This window comes from Apodemus sylvaticus, chromosome 10 (assembly GCF_947179515.1).
Source record: "Apodemus sylvaticus chromosome 10, mApoSyl1.1, whole genome shotgun sequence".
NCBI lineage: Eukaryota > Metazoa > Chordata > Mammalia > Rodentia > Muridae > Apodemus > Apodemus sylvaticus.
In genome coordinates, this window is record NC_067481.1 from 106,930,698 (window position 1) to 106,947,558 (window position 16,861).

The following is a 16,861-nucleotide window of genomic DNA, read 5'->3' on the forward strand; positions in this document are numbered from 1 at the left end:
TTGTAGGAGACTCATGCAGCAGGAGTAGTTGGGAGGAAGAGAGCCATGTCTGTCACTAGAAGAAACAATGGTGGTTTGATCTAGAAAGAAGGCAGGAGAAAGAGTGAATCTGGGAAGAATTTTGGAAGGGGAAGTGAAGGGCACATCTGCAGACTTCCCACTGAATGTTTGTGCCCGTAGACCTGAACTCATCTCAGCCTTGGTCAGAGAAGCTGCTTTCTACAGTAGGCTGTGGTCACAGCTGGTCAAAGTGCTGAGATAAAATATTGAGTACTCCCCTGTAAGTGGATGTATCAATCTGAGACCCCTTAACAGGCTTGGAACATGGAGGAAGAGGAGGAAGAAAGAATATAAGAGTTGGCAGATGAGGGGTGTTGTAAAATGCCTTCTAGAGAGGGCATGGCTGTTAGTCTCATGAGCTCACAGCAGCTGTGGCATAGAATGGAGGATACACACACACACACACACACACACATACACACACACACAGTCTAACATACATGTATAAAAACAGATGGAGAGAGGGAGAGAGAGGGACATACATGCACACAGAAGGAGGGAGATAGGGAGGGAGGAAGAGAGAGAGGGGGGATGTATTATGGAAATTGGTAATCCTAGGGATATTAGAAGAGAGGGTGGATACAATGCTATTTCTTGTATACTCAAAGAATAAAATTTAAAAGTAAATTATCTTGTGGTATATATTTTAGGGTAAGGTGGGAGACAGAGCCATCATCATCCACAGTTACTTTCCTCAAAGACTTGGGAGAGACAACCATTAGGTGTTTATTTGTACTGTCCTATGCCATCAGCAATGGGTATGGTGCCATGGGGTGTGATGGGCGGATGCTGGAAGGGTAAGAAAGTGTTGGAAGTGATAGCACTGGGCTCTCCATCATGCTGGGACGCGAGACAAAGAAGAAAGTCGGACTATAACATTTACCTAATCTTCCCAATATTTTCATTTTCCTTTACTTTTCTGGGATTAAGTTCTAGGTATTTTTGAGAAGTAGTATGCTGTGTGAGATAAGTATTACAGTTTCTCTCTTTTAAAACTGTACAGGAGGATAAAGTATCTTCATCATATACATATCTCTGTCCTCCAATATTTTATTTTTTGGTGTGTCTGTCTATATGCCAGCCTCTGCCATATCCCCCTCAACCCCATATGTGTGTGTGGTCCCATGCATGTGTGTATGTGTGTGTATGTGTAGTCCTATGCATGTACATGCATGTGCACATGTGCATGGGTGTGTGTGTGCATGCATGTGTGCTTGTGTGTAGGCTAGGGTCCTTTAGGCATCATCTACTTTTTTTCTCAACTTTATATTGAATAAGATTTTTTGGTTTTCTGGGAGTCATTAAATCCAACTGGTTGGATTGAGCCTCAGGGACCCACCTGTTGCTGTCTCCCCAGCACTGGGGTCACATGCATGAGCCACAAGACCTGACTTTTTAGTGGCTTTAGACTGAATGCAGCCTCTTGTGCTTGCATGGCAAAGACTTTATAAGAAGCAAATTCCCAGCCCCTTGGTTCACTTTAGATATGAAGAAAGGAGTAATCAGAGAGGTTAATGCACCAAACTATTAGCTCAGACTTGATTGAGACCTATGGTGTACTACTATCCATTTCCCTGGTCTCTGTGAAGACCTTTCCCTGTTCTCTGTAGCACCAGTTTCAGATCCCTTGTCCTCTCTCGATTTCCCACCATTTCTGGTATGTCTGGTCCTCCTAATGCTCTCCTCATTGGCCATGGAAACTTTGACCAGGTGATCGAAACACCTTTATTGGTATACTTTGAACAAGCCAGACAGCAAGCAAGCTAGTCAGTTGGCCAGTACCCGATGTAGGGTTGTCGAGCCGTCCTTCCCTGTCCTGTGTCAACCTCTTTGCTACAGACTTGGTGTGGATTACTTAGTTCTCACCTTGCATCTGTAAGAGGGATATGCGGTGTTAGCGCCTGAGCAGCTCAGTAAAGCTGCATCCAGTTTGCTCCATTGTTTTATTATTGTCCCTTTATCTCCTGTTTTTGTCATTTTCTGTCCCAGGCATGGAATACTCCATAAATGAATGATTTATACATAATGAAGAGAGAGAGAGAGAGAGAGAGAGAGAGAGAGAGAGAGAGAGAGAGAGAGAGAGAGAGAGAGAGAGAGAGAGAGAGAGAGAGAGAGAGAGAGAGAGTTTGGAGCATCCCAAATTCCTATAATCAAGGCATTAATCTCTGTGCAGTTTGCTTTGAGCAAAGTCTGACTTGAGGTAAAGTAAAGTGCCTTAAATGTTGTCTGTTTCAAAGTAGGTATCTGGGAAACTGTCCTCTTCTCTTCCTCTCCTGTAAGAAGTCAGTGCCATGGGAAAAACTAGGGCAGGGGAGGGGAGGAAAAGGATGGACATGTTCCCTGATCTCAAAGAGGTATGGAGACAGAGTTGTTAGGTGAATGGTGAAGAAAGCAGACTCTTGCATTGAATTAGACTCTGCCCCAATTCATATTGCAGAAAGCAATTTGTAGTTTCTGGTGTTGATAGATGTGCCCTTATTTGGAAACAAGGTCACTGCAGACATGAGTTGAGATGACTCTATACTGGAGCACGGTGGGTCACTCATGCAATGAGACTGGTGCCTTCACGGAAACAAGGATTTCAGCTGAAGCAGTTTGCAGGTGGACAGCATGTGAGATAAAAGCTGACCCCCTGTAAGCCAAGGAATAGCAGGATGCCAGCTGTCCCTCACCGCCTTAGAAAGAAGCACATCTGCTCACACCTTTATCTTGGACCCCTAGCTTCCAGAACCGGAGCTTAACACACTTCCATTAACACCACCCAGTTTTATAGGTCTTTGTCACATAGCTGTAGCAAGCTCATCAAGGGACCCACAAGAATACAGTTACACATTACTCAACAGCATACATTATATAATGTATGTTGTTGAGCTATTTTGCCAATGTGCAAATATCACTGTGTGTGCTTTAACAGGCTGAAATGTATGCAGCATTTCTGAGTGACATGTTATGAGAGCACCACCATTTGTAAATCTTAATGTTGTGTAAAACTGTCGTTCCTGATGCTGTGGAAGTGAGGCAGGTCTCTTAGAGGATGTGACACCTAAGCCAAGAAGTAAAAGATAGTTCAGCATTACTTTCACAGCATAAAGCAGAATATTTTATGAATAAAATTATGTGTAAAAACATGGCTGTCATCACATTGTAATTGTTCTACTTTGCTTGTGTACCTGCTTTCTAATCCCACAATGAAATTAAGACTTGAAATAAAGATGGCCAAAATGGATGGCTTCCCATTCTTTGGCTGATATAGAACGGCCGCACCAGGACAAATGGAGATCACAGAATACAGGGAGTTGGAGGGGAGGGTTCACGGAGAAGAGATAGAGGATCAACACCACAGCACTAGGAAGCTGATGAGCAAAGGGCCAAGTGTCTGCTGGTAGAACTTGCTCATGGCACTGACTAAAATGGCTGGTGTGTGCACTAAACAATCCTTTGTATTTATAGTGATGGTCCTGAGCTATCATGGGTGAGTTACATACCTGTCTTAGTCCATTTCCTTTTTCTATAACGAAATACCTGAGACAGGACAATTTATAAAGGAAAGATGATAATTTATCTCGGGTTGTAGAGGTGACAACTCAGGATTGGGCAGTTCTATCTGGCAAAGGCATCACACTGTATCTGTTCATGGCAGGATATAAAAGGACAAGTGGGTGTGCTCAGAGACAGACACTGCAAAGCACAAGGAGAGACACCCTCTCTCAAGGTCCCTAATGCTGTCCCATAAGCCATTCTAATGTCTTCTAGAAGATTCAAGTCCTTTCAGTGCCATTATGCTGAGGCATCAATTCCAACATCAGTTTCAGAGGGTACACCCATTCCCGGGATAGCATTGCAGAGATTACCTGTTTTAGAAGTGATGACAGCATACTGCAGCAAGAAAGTTTGAGTTTCTTAAGCATATACACAGTGGTACTTCAGATTAAAATTAAACATCCCCTAGTTCTTGCTGTCTTTGTTACTTTGTGAGTTTTTTGTTTTTGTTTTTCTGTTTTTGTTATATAATCAAAGCAGATCCTCTGTCTTGTGAAGCCAAACCAGACTTAAAAACATATTTACTTGTTTTATTTATATGTATGTGTGTCCTCTTTCGTCTCTTTTGTATGGCATGAGTTTATGTGTAGCATATACATACAGGAGCATGTAGGGGCCAGAAGAGGGCACTGAACACCCTAGAACTAGATGGTTGTGAGCCACCCTGTGGGTACTGGGAGCTGCACCCAGGTCCTAACCACTGAGCCATCTCTCCAGCTCCTGTCCTACAGTCATGAACACTCTTGACTGGCACAATCACAGCTTTAACTGTATAAAGTATAACATGCTGTCTTCTCTCTCAGGTCGCCCATGTGCCTCCCACTCTGTGCTCTCTTTACTTGAAGTACAAACCCAGACAGTGAACCACATGCCTGATCTCTTAAGATGATATAAATCTGGCCACAAGTGAACATAAATAAATACCTCACAACTCGAGTTTTAGGATATTCCCACACTAAATGGTCAAAATAAAAATAAATGTTTGCACACTCTGAAGACGTAAACCTGAGGCAGCACGAGCTGCTGTTGCCAAAGGTTTTACTTTTAGGCATTTGTACATTTTCCTCCATTGTGAACTGAACTCATCCCTCTCTGCTGAGACTCAGTGAGCTGGATTTAATTCTCTTTTTGTATGAATATTTCCTGGTGGGAGGCTAGCTTACTATGTCCTCACATCCTCTTTTGACAAATTTGTGATAATTTTGACTACCTTTTTTTTTCCTTTGCTTTCTTGCTTGCTTGCTTGTGGCCAAAGACAAATCTAGATGATATTTCAAATAATATAAATTTCAGGTTTTCCCCTTAAAAGGATGCCGGGCATAAAGCTTTGGAAAGATTAAGACAGGGAGCTAAAAGCCTGAGTTCTGCTCTGACATTGAATGTCCATTCACGTTGTTGTTGTTGTTGTTGTTGTGATAATTACCTGAGCAATGGCTCCCTGCAGGGACCTCTGCCGACATCTCTCTCTCAAAGGTTCTGTTTTGATCTGGAGAAAACAACTCTGGTTAGTGTCCAAGCATTCTGAGTCTTAGCACTCTTCAAGGCCACATCACGCTACCCTGATTTCGTGGGAAGCTGCAGCTCCTGAGGCGGGGCCATAATGGGTCACCTGTAGGACTGAAGGTGTTCTGCTTCCTGTCTGTAAAGACTGCAGCAAGCTTAAGCTGTTATGGGTCTAATTTAGAGGTGAGAAAGCTGAGGGCCATGAAGACTTTATAATGCACCAAGGGTGCTATAGGAAGATGATGTCAGAATTCTAATCCCAAACTGACTCCCATGTCATGCATTATGCTAGCTCCCATGGTGCTGTATGCAAAAGACAGAAGTCTTGTGCAAACTGCGTCGGAAAGGGTAGGGATGAAGGAACCATGGACAGGAACAACATGGCTTCCAGAGTCAGATAAAAGCACTGTCCTTCTCAATTGTTGAAAGGTTTGAAGTATACTTTTTATGAGATTCTTTAGTATAAAGGCCGAAACGATCACAAAGCATGGATCCTAGACGATCAAAAGTACTAAAATTGAAGCAAATGAATGACTGGAATGAAGAGCTAAGGGTCCAGGGGGACTCCACAAGGAGGCAGGGCTGTGCGGAATGGGAGGGCTCATTCAGCCTGTGACTACAACTTAAACCCCCTCCCTTGATCAGGGAAGAAGCAAGCATGGATCTGGACTGGGCTTTCCTCCTTTGACTGGGACACTACAAGAAGAGGAGGGCTGGAGACAGGAGACTGTCTCTCCACACAGCAGGCTCAGCATCAAGTCTCCACAAGCAGCCTGGCTCAGTGGAGGAAACACTGAAGGAGAGCAACCTTGAAGGAAATCTTGCTGCTGCCATGACACATTATTTGTCTTTGGGCATATCACTGAGTGTTTCTGGGCTTTGTTTGTTTTATTCTCTCTCTCTCTCTCTCTCTCTCTCTCTCTCTCTCTCTCTCTCTCCTCTCTCTCTGTCTCTGTGTGTGTTTGTGGGGGGATACATGCATGTGTGCAAGTGTACATACATGTGTGTGCATGTGAAGGCCAAAGTACATGTCCGGTGTTGTTCCCAGAGTCTCTTGCTGGCTTGAACCTTGCCCGATAGATTAGACTTGCCAACCAGCAGACCCCAGCGTCTGCCTTACATCCCCCAGCACTGGGAATAATACCTGGCTCTTTAATGTGGGTTCCTGGGTTCCAGGAATTGAATTTAGGTCCTCATAGTTAAATGGTGGGTACTTCATGATTGCACTATTTCCCCAAGGCTCTTTCTGGGCATTGATTTCCTTGCCTATAAAAGGATATTATTGAATAATATAAAGAAAGGTTTTTACACAGTTAATGGGCCTTCTATTAGCCTTTTTAGCATTTCTCTGAGTGGACTATGTACTTCAGGGAGAAAGGAAAGGAGAATAAAATTCACTCCATCTGCCTGGGTGTCAGGTTCAGTGGCCAGTGCTGAGGTAATGCCTGAGCTCCTGGACTGTGCGCGATCCCAGAATTACTGAACCAACCAGGGAATTGTCTGGTCAGATTACAACACAGTTATATTTTCCTTGTTTGTGCATGTGTTCCTCGTGGTGTGTGTGTGTGTGTGTGTGCATGTATGTGCTGGCGCATGTGTGTATATGTGGGAACCAGAAGTTAATGTCAAGTAACTTCTCGTTCACTTTCTCTTCGGCACTCACTGATTCTGCAGCTGCCTGGCCAGCAAGAACAAAGGATTGTACTCAGCACATTCCCAGAACTGGGATGGACGGTGCATGCGTCTATGCCTAGCCTTGGGTGTAGTTCTGGGACAATGAACTCAAGCCCCCGTCGCTAATACAACCAGCATTTTGCTGAGTCAGCTCTCTAGTCCCATAACCCTGTTTCTCACATTAATTGTCTGTAGGAGCTCTTATTCTGCGGAACCTAGCTAGACTCCCAAGCAGGAACAGTACCAGTGATCTCCCTGTGGAGTTTCTTTCTGTTCTTCCATCATCGTCTCCTTACTTGAGGTTGGGATTTCGAGGAGGGGAAATCATGTGACACAGTCTTAGTCTTCTCTGTCTCTCTGGTTCTATCCTCAAACCCTCCAGGAGACGATGCAGCCCAGCTTTCAGAGTGTTTTCTTCTCGGGCCCATTTTTATCTAAACTCTGTTGTCTTGCCAACCGTGTCTTTAATATGCTAGTGAGTAGAGGTGAAGAAATTTAGGGGAAAATGCCTAGCAAAGACAATAGCTTGTCTTAAAAATTGATTATTATCTGGCCTTCAAATGACTTTTGAATGTCAGAAATTTGGCTGTCAGCTTTCAGAGAGACAGTAAGGAAATGTCCAATACCACAGATTCCTAGAGTCAGGCTGAAAGCAAGACTCAGGATGTCTCCACTACTTTCGCGGGATATGCTGTAAGGCAAAACCTCTGTCTATTGATTTCATCCTGTCAAATGGGGTTGAATATACAGATACTTGAGATTCCTGGAAAAAGTGGATGAATTCATATATAAAGAATGTTTAATGTCTCATTAACCTTCTGTATGTATAGATGGTGTTTTCACTTTCTTGATCTTTCCTACCACCATCGCTATCATTATTGTCGTTGGCTTCCTTCTCCCTTGCCTATAAACCTCCTCATAAACTGTAAATTCCTAGCTCTGCCTAGCATCTGCCAAGCTGTGTGTGTGTGTACATGTGTGTGTGTGTGTATGTGTGTGTGTATCTCTGACTCTGTCTCTGTCTCTCTGTCTCTGGGTATCTCTCTCTGTCTCTGTCTGTTTGTCTCTGTCTCTCTGTGTCGGTCTCTGTGTCTGTCTCTGTCTCTGTGTCTCTCACCAAAGGGAAGGCAATGCAGACTAGAAAAATGTCTTTACCAAATGGTGCTGGGGGAAGAAGTATATATTCATATATTCATGTATAGAAGTTTAGATATCTGTTCCTCACCCAGTACAAAAGTTCATTTCAAAATTAATCAAAGGCTTTCATGCACAATTGGAAACTCTAAAACTGGTAGAGCAAAGCAGAGGAAATACTTCAAGATACAGGCACAGACAAGGACTTGTGCAAAAAGATTTCAACAGCTCAATAATAAAATATGACAAATGGGATTGCTTCCATAAAAAGCCTCTGTGCAGCACAGGAGACGGTCAGTAAAGAGAAACCTGAAGGGTGGGGAGAACTGCTGGTATCTCTCCAGCTCATGAGCCACTAATGTATAGAGTATGTAATGAACTAAAATAAAAACATACCCAAACAAGAATAATATGATCTAAAAATCAGAAAATTAATTACATACTTCTCAAAAAAGTGTTACCAATATGATTGCCCAAATGAGAGCTGAATAAAGACTCCAAGGATGGGCACCCAGGAGGCCTCATCCCTGCATGAAGGACTCTTGGGAGCCAAGGAAGCTGGCGTGGGGAGAGGGGCTCTTCTTTAGGGATGAGCACACAAATTCGTTGTCCAGTGCCAAAGAGTCACACATACAAATAGCATTATATGGACTGAGCATGTTATATTTAGCAATGTCTACACATGTACAATAACATGTTGCAATAACAACTGGTGAAAAAGTGAGGTTCTGAATTTGAAGTAGAGATGGCATAGTACATGGGGAGGATCTGGACTGAGCCAAGGAAAAGGGAATGTTGGAATTATATAATAATCCCACAAGAGTAAATGGTCAATAATGTATGACCAATGTTCAGTCCCCATAGCCATCAGGGAGATGTAAATGAAAATGACATGGAGATCCCATCCCACTCCAGTCAGAATCACTATCAAGGAAGAAGAGCAAATGCTGGTGAGGATGCTGGGGAAAGCAGCCCGTCCTCGCTGCTGGTGGGAATGCTAACAGAACGGCCCCTGGGATTCAGAATGGAGGTTGCTCAAGAAACTAAAAATGGAGCTAGAGTTGATCCCACTCTACTAGTCCAGGTATAAACACCAAGGAATTGAGGTCAGCATGCCACGGAGATGCTGCACATTGTAGCATTACTCACAATACCTTATGTATTAGCCTCTAAAGCCAACAGTTGAATGAATTAAAAAGCATAATACATATATACACAGTAGAATTTTATTTGGCCACATAGAGGATCAAAGGGTATGCCATTTGCTGGGAAAAGGGTTTGACTGGAGACTCAGAATGACAAATGCTATATGTTTTCTCTTACATGTAAAAATCCAGAGTTCCAAATATACACATGATATGGAAAAAGATGAAGGGGTAGGGGATCAGTGGGCATTGGGAAGGCAGGGACAAGACAGGGTAATATATATGAATGCAAGCAAAATACATAATATACATACATGAAATGTTAAATTGAAATATATAATTTTGATATAATAAGTAATGATAATAAAAATTTAAATGCACATTTCTCAATCACTGTATTCTTGTGGATAAAGCTTGTTTCCTTCTGAATATGAGCTAAAATTATAATGCTAGCACACACACAGCATATACATAAACATATATGAATCAATAATTAACTAGAGGGATGGAGGACAATGGGAGTTGAGTTTATTATTATTGGGGTAGAGAGCCAAGACAAGCAGGTAGATGCAAGAATGATGCATTTGACAATGGATCCACGGTGTTAGAGACGTCAGGATGCATGCATGCACAGACTAATAAGGTACAGATGGGTACATATAGAGGTATTTACAGATACGTGCATATGGCACGGAAATGTCCTCTTTATATCATCTGAGGGATATGAGAAGTAGCCACACTTCCCTTACATACAAATGTTGGCATCTAATGCTTTTCTCCAATAAAATGAACCAGGTCCTCAGAAAGATGGATGATCTTTGGGCCAGGACAGGATATATATATATATATATGTGTGTGTGTGTGTGTGTGTGTGTGTGTGTGTGTGTCATATAAAACATGATCCTGGAGATAGATTATATTACCAAGAAGCAAACAATGCCACTTCCAGATATAAAAGAAGTATGGCAAAGCAGCTAATTGGGGAACATAAGACACAAGTCATGTGTCTACAATAAAACACGGAATGAAAATGAGTGCTAAGTGGCTTATGTACTACGTCTCCACTGAGGGGCCACAGCACCCATTGCTTTTGTAGGTGTGGATAATGACGTACACCTGTTCCCTTGATGATGGATCAAGATGAAAATGGGATGTGAAAAAGAGGGAAAAACGGAGACGTTCATTAGTGAGCAACCCAGCAACCACTGGCACGTGAGCTGGTTCAACAGTAAGTTATGATTGTACATCCTTGATGCGCTTTGATGACAGTATCTACCTCTGGCTTTTCTGCCAATGAGCCAAATTGGCTGTTGGGAGCAACAGACAGTAAATAATTGAATCACAAGAAATACTTGAGACACATTTCTTTTAACTGACATTCAACAAGGTACCCACCAAACCATGATCCTAAAAACTAAAGATATCAAAATTGTATAGTCTGAGAAACTGTCATGACTAAAGTAGATGATGGAGACATGATTCAGTTTAATGTGGAGCTGGAATGGGATTCTGGAACACAATAAAAGGGCATTGGTAAGAGTAAAGGGAACCTTAATGAAGTGTGAGCATTTACTGTTAACCTATCAGAAGTGGCTCGTGGATTATAGCATCCCTGCAGAGCGTGCTCTTAAGGGAGAAACTGGGCCGAGGAGAACACTGGATGTCTCTGTACCATTTTGTAAGTATTTTAGTAGATTTAAAACTTGGGTCTGAAGCGGTGGCTCAGCAGTTAGGAACAATTGTTCTTTCAGGGACCAAGGTTGATTTGCAGTACCCACATGGCAGGTCACAACTGCCTATAACTCCAGTTCCAAATAGGGTGGTATTTGACACCCTATCCTGGCATCCTTGAGTACTAGGCACACACATGGTACACATATGTATAAGACAACACATTCATCCATGGGAAAAAAATCTATCTTTCAACAAAAGCTACCAGAGGCTGGGGAGAGTCAGTCAATGAAGTGCTTGCCAGGCAAGCCCAGGACCCCAGTCTGATCCTTAACACTCTAAGAAGGAAGGATGGACTGGGCAGACCTGGGACGGGGAGCTGGAGATAAGAGAATCCTGGCCAGCCAGTCTAGACAAATCAATGAGCTCCAGGTTCAGTGAGAAACCTCAACTCAGCAAACCCAGCAGAGTAGTGGAGGGAGATACCTGAGCTGCCCTTGGCCTCCCCATGCACACCCACACCTGCGCGTCAACTGAACTTGTATGTATGTGCATGCAGTCCTTGTTGACATGGCTGCTAGTGTAAGCAAAGGAGACTGCATTTGGAAAAACAGTTCCTGAGTATTATCAAAGCAGCGCTTTTGGAGCTTCCAGAGTGTTTCTGTGCTGTTCCCCTCCTGGAATGTTTTGGGGCTGTTTGTGTTGTTACTCCTTCCAAAGGAGGTGGTGTTCATTTGTCTTCTCTGCACAGAAACCCATAGTGCCTTCTGTGTTTGTAACTGACCTTTTTTTTTTCTACCCTAACTGACATGATCTGAATTTCATCCACTTTATTTCTATTGAGTGATGAAGCTATACCTCACGATAACGGCATGTCTAAGGTGCTTACCTTGGTGTAAGAATACTAGATGCCAATTAGAGTAATTATGCCTTGACTTTCTTTGAGAATGATTGTCAGATACGTGAGGGCCCTTTCTGTCTTAGAGGAAAAGTGCAGGATGTCAGTAGCTTCTTGCATGCTAATGGAGGTTGTTGATGGAGTGTGACTAGCATCATAGAACAGCAAAAGCTCTGGAGTCCTTCTAAAGCAGTAATGAGCTGTAAGATTACAAGGACATGGGCTACTTTCTTGTTGTGTTGGCTAGAGATTTCCTAGGCAGGTGCATGAGATCTCTCTAGAACTGAGGTGTATCTAGAGGGGTAATCACTCTTCCAAGAGAAAGACATTGCTAGTGCCAGTGGATTTCTCTATAGTCATAGATATATAAAAATTATGTATGCATTTAGTCTAGATATTTGGATAAACAAATGTGTTTGCACACACAGTCATAGTTGTACACATACATTCACACATTTATATTTCTTTTCTTATCTTGGTCATAACATTTTCAGAGTATAATGTAAATCTCACCGGCTTTGCATTCTTCATTCACACTGGTGTTCTGTTTTCCTTACATACCAACCTGGGCTTTCCTCTCCTCTGCCTGTGTCTTCTTTGCTGGGTACGTTGTGGGGGAAGACTTAAACCGGGCAGTAGATTATGAAGTCCAACCTCTCTTTTTGTCCAGGAAAACAAAAATAGCATTTCAAAGCCCAGCCACAAATGTCTAACAGTTCTTGATGGTTTCCTTGAGGGTGGGAATTTTAATATTTCTGAATATACCATGCCCGGAAGCTAGCACAAAATGGCTAAGTCTGCCGGCAAGTTACTTCGTGTGGTTCTGAATGTGAAGCAGGAGTGTGACTTGGGGCAGCCTTGTTTCTTCTTTTGAGAGGATTCATTTTGGTGGGTCCTCTCTGTCATACTTACTTATGCTCAATAACCACTCAGTGCCCTTGAGGTAGCACAGAACTTTGCAGAAATATTCTAAAAGCAAGTACTCTGTAATGGAATGTTAAGTATTTTGTTTAATAATATAACAGCAGTTCCAAGATGTCCTGTGGGGGACTTCTCTACAAGGCTTTCCCCCTTTTAACGAAGTGGTTAGCATTTTCTTGGCGAGCTTAGAAATAGGATTTGAGTATAGTGATGAGGGTTCAGGACATAGAGACAGGGAGAATGAAGGACCAATTTCACCCTGGAGGAGCATCTTGGAGGCTATCAGTTCTAACTAGACAAGCTAGTGGTTGAGATCTCTTCCTGGGAGAACAAAAAGACTTGGCATGGAACATTAGTTAATTAGTTTACTAATGTCCTTGAATTCACCACTTAGCCAATCTTTAAAGCTTTATTTCATCTTACTTTTAATTGACACATAAAGATTGTACACACCTAGGAGTAAGGTATCATGATACCTATAACGATTAAATTATGGTGATCAACATCTTTGTGACCTCAAACTATTTATCATATCTTTGTGATGAGAAGATGAAAAAAACGTTTTATTTAGGTTTTTGTAGCTAGACAATACATTATTGTTACTAGTCACCCTACTATGAGACAAGAACTATAAAAGCACTAAGTACCATTCAGTATAGAGCTCCGTCTTTGTACCTGTTAACTAAGCTCTCCCTGGCCCCTCCCCCTTGTTTCCATCTTTGAGGTTCTACAGCAGCTCCTTATCAAGCCAGGGGGCAAGAGAATTGTCATGTTGACACACACATACACACAGAAAGAAAGAGAGAGAGAGAGACAGACAGACAGACAGAGACAGAGACAGAGACAGAGACAGTGACAGACAGACAGACACGGAAACAAAGGAGATAAAGTGGCCATTCAAGGATGAAGATGTTAGGGGAAGTGTAGACAGGGGTGACCAAACAGAAGCCCTTGGGCCAAACTTGGTGTCAGCTGGTTTTGAAAATAAAAATTTACTGAGATAGACATGGATAGTTCTTTGTATCATACCCAGGCTAGTGTCACCCTACAATAGCAACAGAGGCTTGTAAAGCCCAGATTTTTGGCTTTGATTAGGAAAACCTGTCCCAATTCAGGGTGAGCTCTGAATCACCCACTGATCTCTCCATAGTCACCCAACCTTGAAGCAGGTGCCTGCACTTTGTGCCTTAATGTCAGTGCGGAGCTGGCTGCAGACCAGCCAGGCGTTGAAAGAGATGTGTGAAATGCAGCAAGCCCAGCATGGTGAGAGCCAGGCTCTGCGTACTAGCATCTGTGCAGGCTATCAGCAACCAGGAGTTGCAGAAGCTGGGAAATGAGTGTGAGTGTCAGCTGATGGGATTTCAGGAGGCAGCTCCGGGATCTAGCAGTGTGCATCTTGATGATCACAGGTGCTTCCTGAAGCTGGAGACATCATACCAGAGTCCCTGGCTGAGACTGGGTCCTCATTGGCTCCACTGGATTGACAATCTTTGTCTTCCGGACCCCATTTCATTGCTCTCAAAGTGGGGTCTTTGAACTAGCTGGCTGGGCTCAGTCAGTCTCTGCTGTCTCCTCTCATTCTGCTTTCTCTATATTGTACTTTCCAGCATGCATGCCTAGAGACCAGGGACCACTCTCCAGGAGCTGAGCTTGAACCTGAACCTACTTCCTCTTTCCTCTGGTAGCTCCCACCAGCTCTTTCCTCAGCCCATAACATGTCTCTAGTGCATCCCTCATTGGCCACACCTGACTGATATTCTATTTTTCCTTCAGATCTCATCTCAGAATGTATTTATACAATGAACCTTCTGGAAATTTCCTTCCCATGGTATTTTGTCCCCACACATAGCCAATATTCAGTATGTGCTTTATAATCTTTTGTTTAGCTTATGCAAACCTTGGTGTGCAGATATAGGCACATTTTCTTTTGTAAGATAAACACTGTAACATTTGTACTGCCTCTCATGCTTCCTATGCAATGTCTGGAAACTCCCTAGACAGGTAGTGTGGATGTACTTTGAAACCTTTTTTTCCTCCTAAGAGTTGCATAATTTTCTACCATATGCATATATAACCTAGGCAAATAATGCATATGTAAATTTTTAAATGAATTCCTATATAGTAGTTCTTTTTTTTTCCCCACTTTACAGTAAGAAACAAACTACAATAGACTAGTGCCAAAAGCATTTGTGAACAAAAATCTATACATTCTGGCAATTACATATTTCGGTAGGATTGGTCATATGACGTGACTGTATGCTTTGCACGTACATGTGCTATGAACGTCAGTGCTGCGTGCTAGGTCTGACCCTGCGGATACAGTGGACGGGACAGACCGCAATGACTGAAAGCTCATGTGGCTCCTCCTCCCAGCAGTCCTCTTAGGATCTCTCAGCTTCTTGGCACAGGCGTAGGTCTACTCAAGCTGAACATCTTGCTACCCAAATTTTGTTTGTTCTTAAAACTGTGAGCATGATGCTGGGTGTCACCTCTGTGTTCTCCACCTTATTCCTTTAAGATAAGGTCTCTCACTGAATGAGATGTTTGGTGTTGTTGCCAGGCAGGCTGGCAAGCTCCCAGGGTGCTCCTGTCTAGGGCTAGTAGTGCAGGCCGACATGCGCATGCCTGCCTTCTTGACATCGGTGCTGGGGTTTGAACTGATGACACTCAGCTCCTTTTCCAGGTGACAAATTTTGTCATTTAAAATTTTTTCTTTTAATTTTAATCCTGAGTCCCTGTGTATGTCTATGTGTGTGGGTGTGTGCATATGAGTAAAAGTTCCCAGGTAGACCAGACATGTTGGATGCCCCCGGAGCTGGAGTTATAGTTATTTGTGAGCTGCTAAACATTGGTGCTGAGATTCAAAGGAGCTTATCTCAGGTCATGGCTTTTCCCAGAACCAGCTGGTTATTTGGAAGTATGTAACCATGGCCACAGTGGCTGATCTAAAGGTCGCACAGCCTGGGTTCTGAGTCTTACCGTGAGTCCAGATGGTATGGGTGCTGAGTTCTCTACAAAAGCCTGATGGAGTGGTAACCACTGAGCCATTCTCTACTGCACAATGATGGGAACCTGACGCGCTGTCATTCTTTCTGATGCTCTGCCACTCGTGAGAACAGTGTGGGGAGAGTTTTAGGATAGAGGTATAAGATGATGGTGGGGTGGTTGGAAGGTCTTGCTTTTTCATGACCATCTCTGTCTCTTCATTTTCAGATGCCACCCAGATGAACAACGCAGTGCCCACTTCTCCTCTGCTCCAGCAGATGGGACACCCACATTCATACCCCAACCTGGGCCAGATTTCCAATCCATATGAACAGCAGCCCCCAGGCAAAGAGCTCAACAAGTATGCCTCCTTAAAGGCAGTAGGTAAGGGAGCCTCCATGAATCTGCTTCCTTTCCCCTCTCGCTCCTTTACTCAGCTTCTCCCTAGGATTTTTTTTTTTACTTTTTATTTTATTTCTGTATTATACCTATTTTCTCTACTTATCTATCATATATGTCTATCACTTATTGATTTATTATTTGTTTATCATATATGTATGTATAGGTCTATGAACCAATTTATGTATGTATCTTCTATGTATATGCCTATGTATGTATAAATCTATAATACATAAATGTATGTGTCTACCTATCTACCTATCTATTTCTATGTATATGTGTCTATGAATCTATCAATTATTTACCTCCATATCTATCATCATCAATCTATATCTCTATATATGTGTATTTATGAATCTGTCATCTATCATCTGTATCTATGAATGATCTATCATTTTTCTATGTATCTACTATCTACCCATCATCTATCATTTATATCTATCATCTATGATTTTTCTATGTATCTATCTATTTATCTATCTATGTATCTATGTATGTATCTATCATCTATCATCTATTTATCTATCATCTATCATCTATCTATCTATCTATCACCTATCATCTATCTATCTACCATCTATCTATCATCTTTCTACCTATGATCTATCATCTATCTATCTATCTATCTATCTATCTATCATCTATCTATATACCTATGATCTATCTATCTATCTATCTATCTATCATCTATCACCTATTATCTATCTATCTATCTATCTATCTATCTATCTATCTATCACCTATCATCTATCTGTCTGTCTGTCTATCTATCACCTATCATCTATCTGTCTGTCTGTCTATCTATCTATCTATCACATATCTATTTATCTATCACCTATCATCTCTCTCTCTCTCTCTTTCTCTCTCTCTCTCTCTCTCTCTCTCTCTCTCTCTCAATCAATCATCAGGACCCCCACAGCTATTTCCTTGG

At 42.4% G+C, this 16,861-nt stretch overlaps 1 protein-coding gene across 1 annotated transcript in view; it reads left to right on the forward strand.

Moving 5' to 3' along the window:
• The window catches only part of Shisa9 (shisa family member 9), a 307,233-nt gene that overhangs the window by 265,464 nt on the left and 24,908 nt on the right, over window positions 1–16,861 (forward strand). Inside the window, exon 3 of the mRNA XM_052197254.1 lies at window positions 15,760–15,915. Coding sequence (XP_052053214.1) covers window positions 15,760–15,915 — 156 coding nt within the window. The remainder of the gene's footprint in view (window positions 1–15,759; window positions 15,916–16,861) is intronic.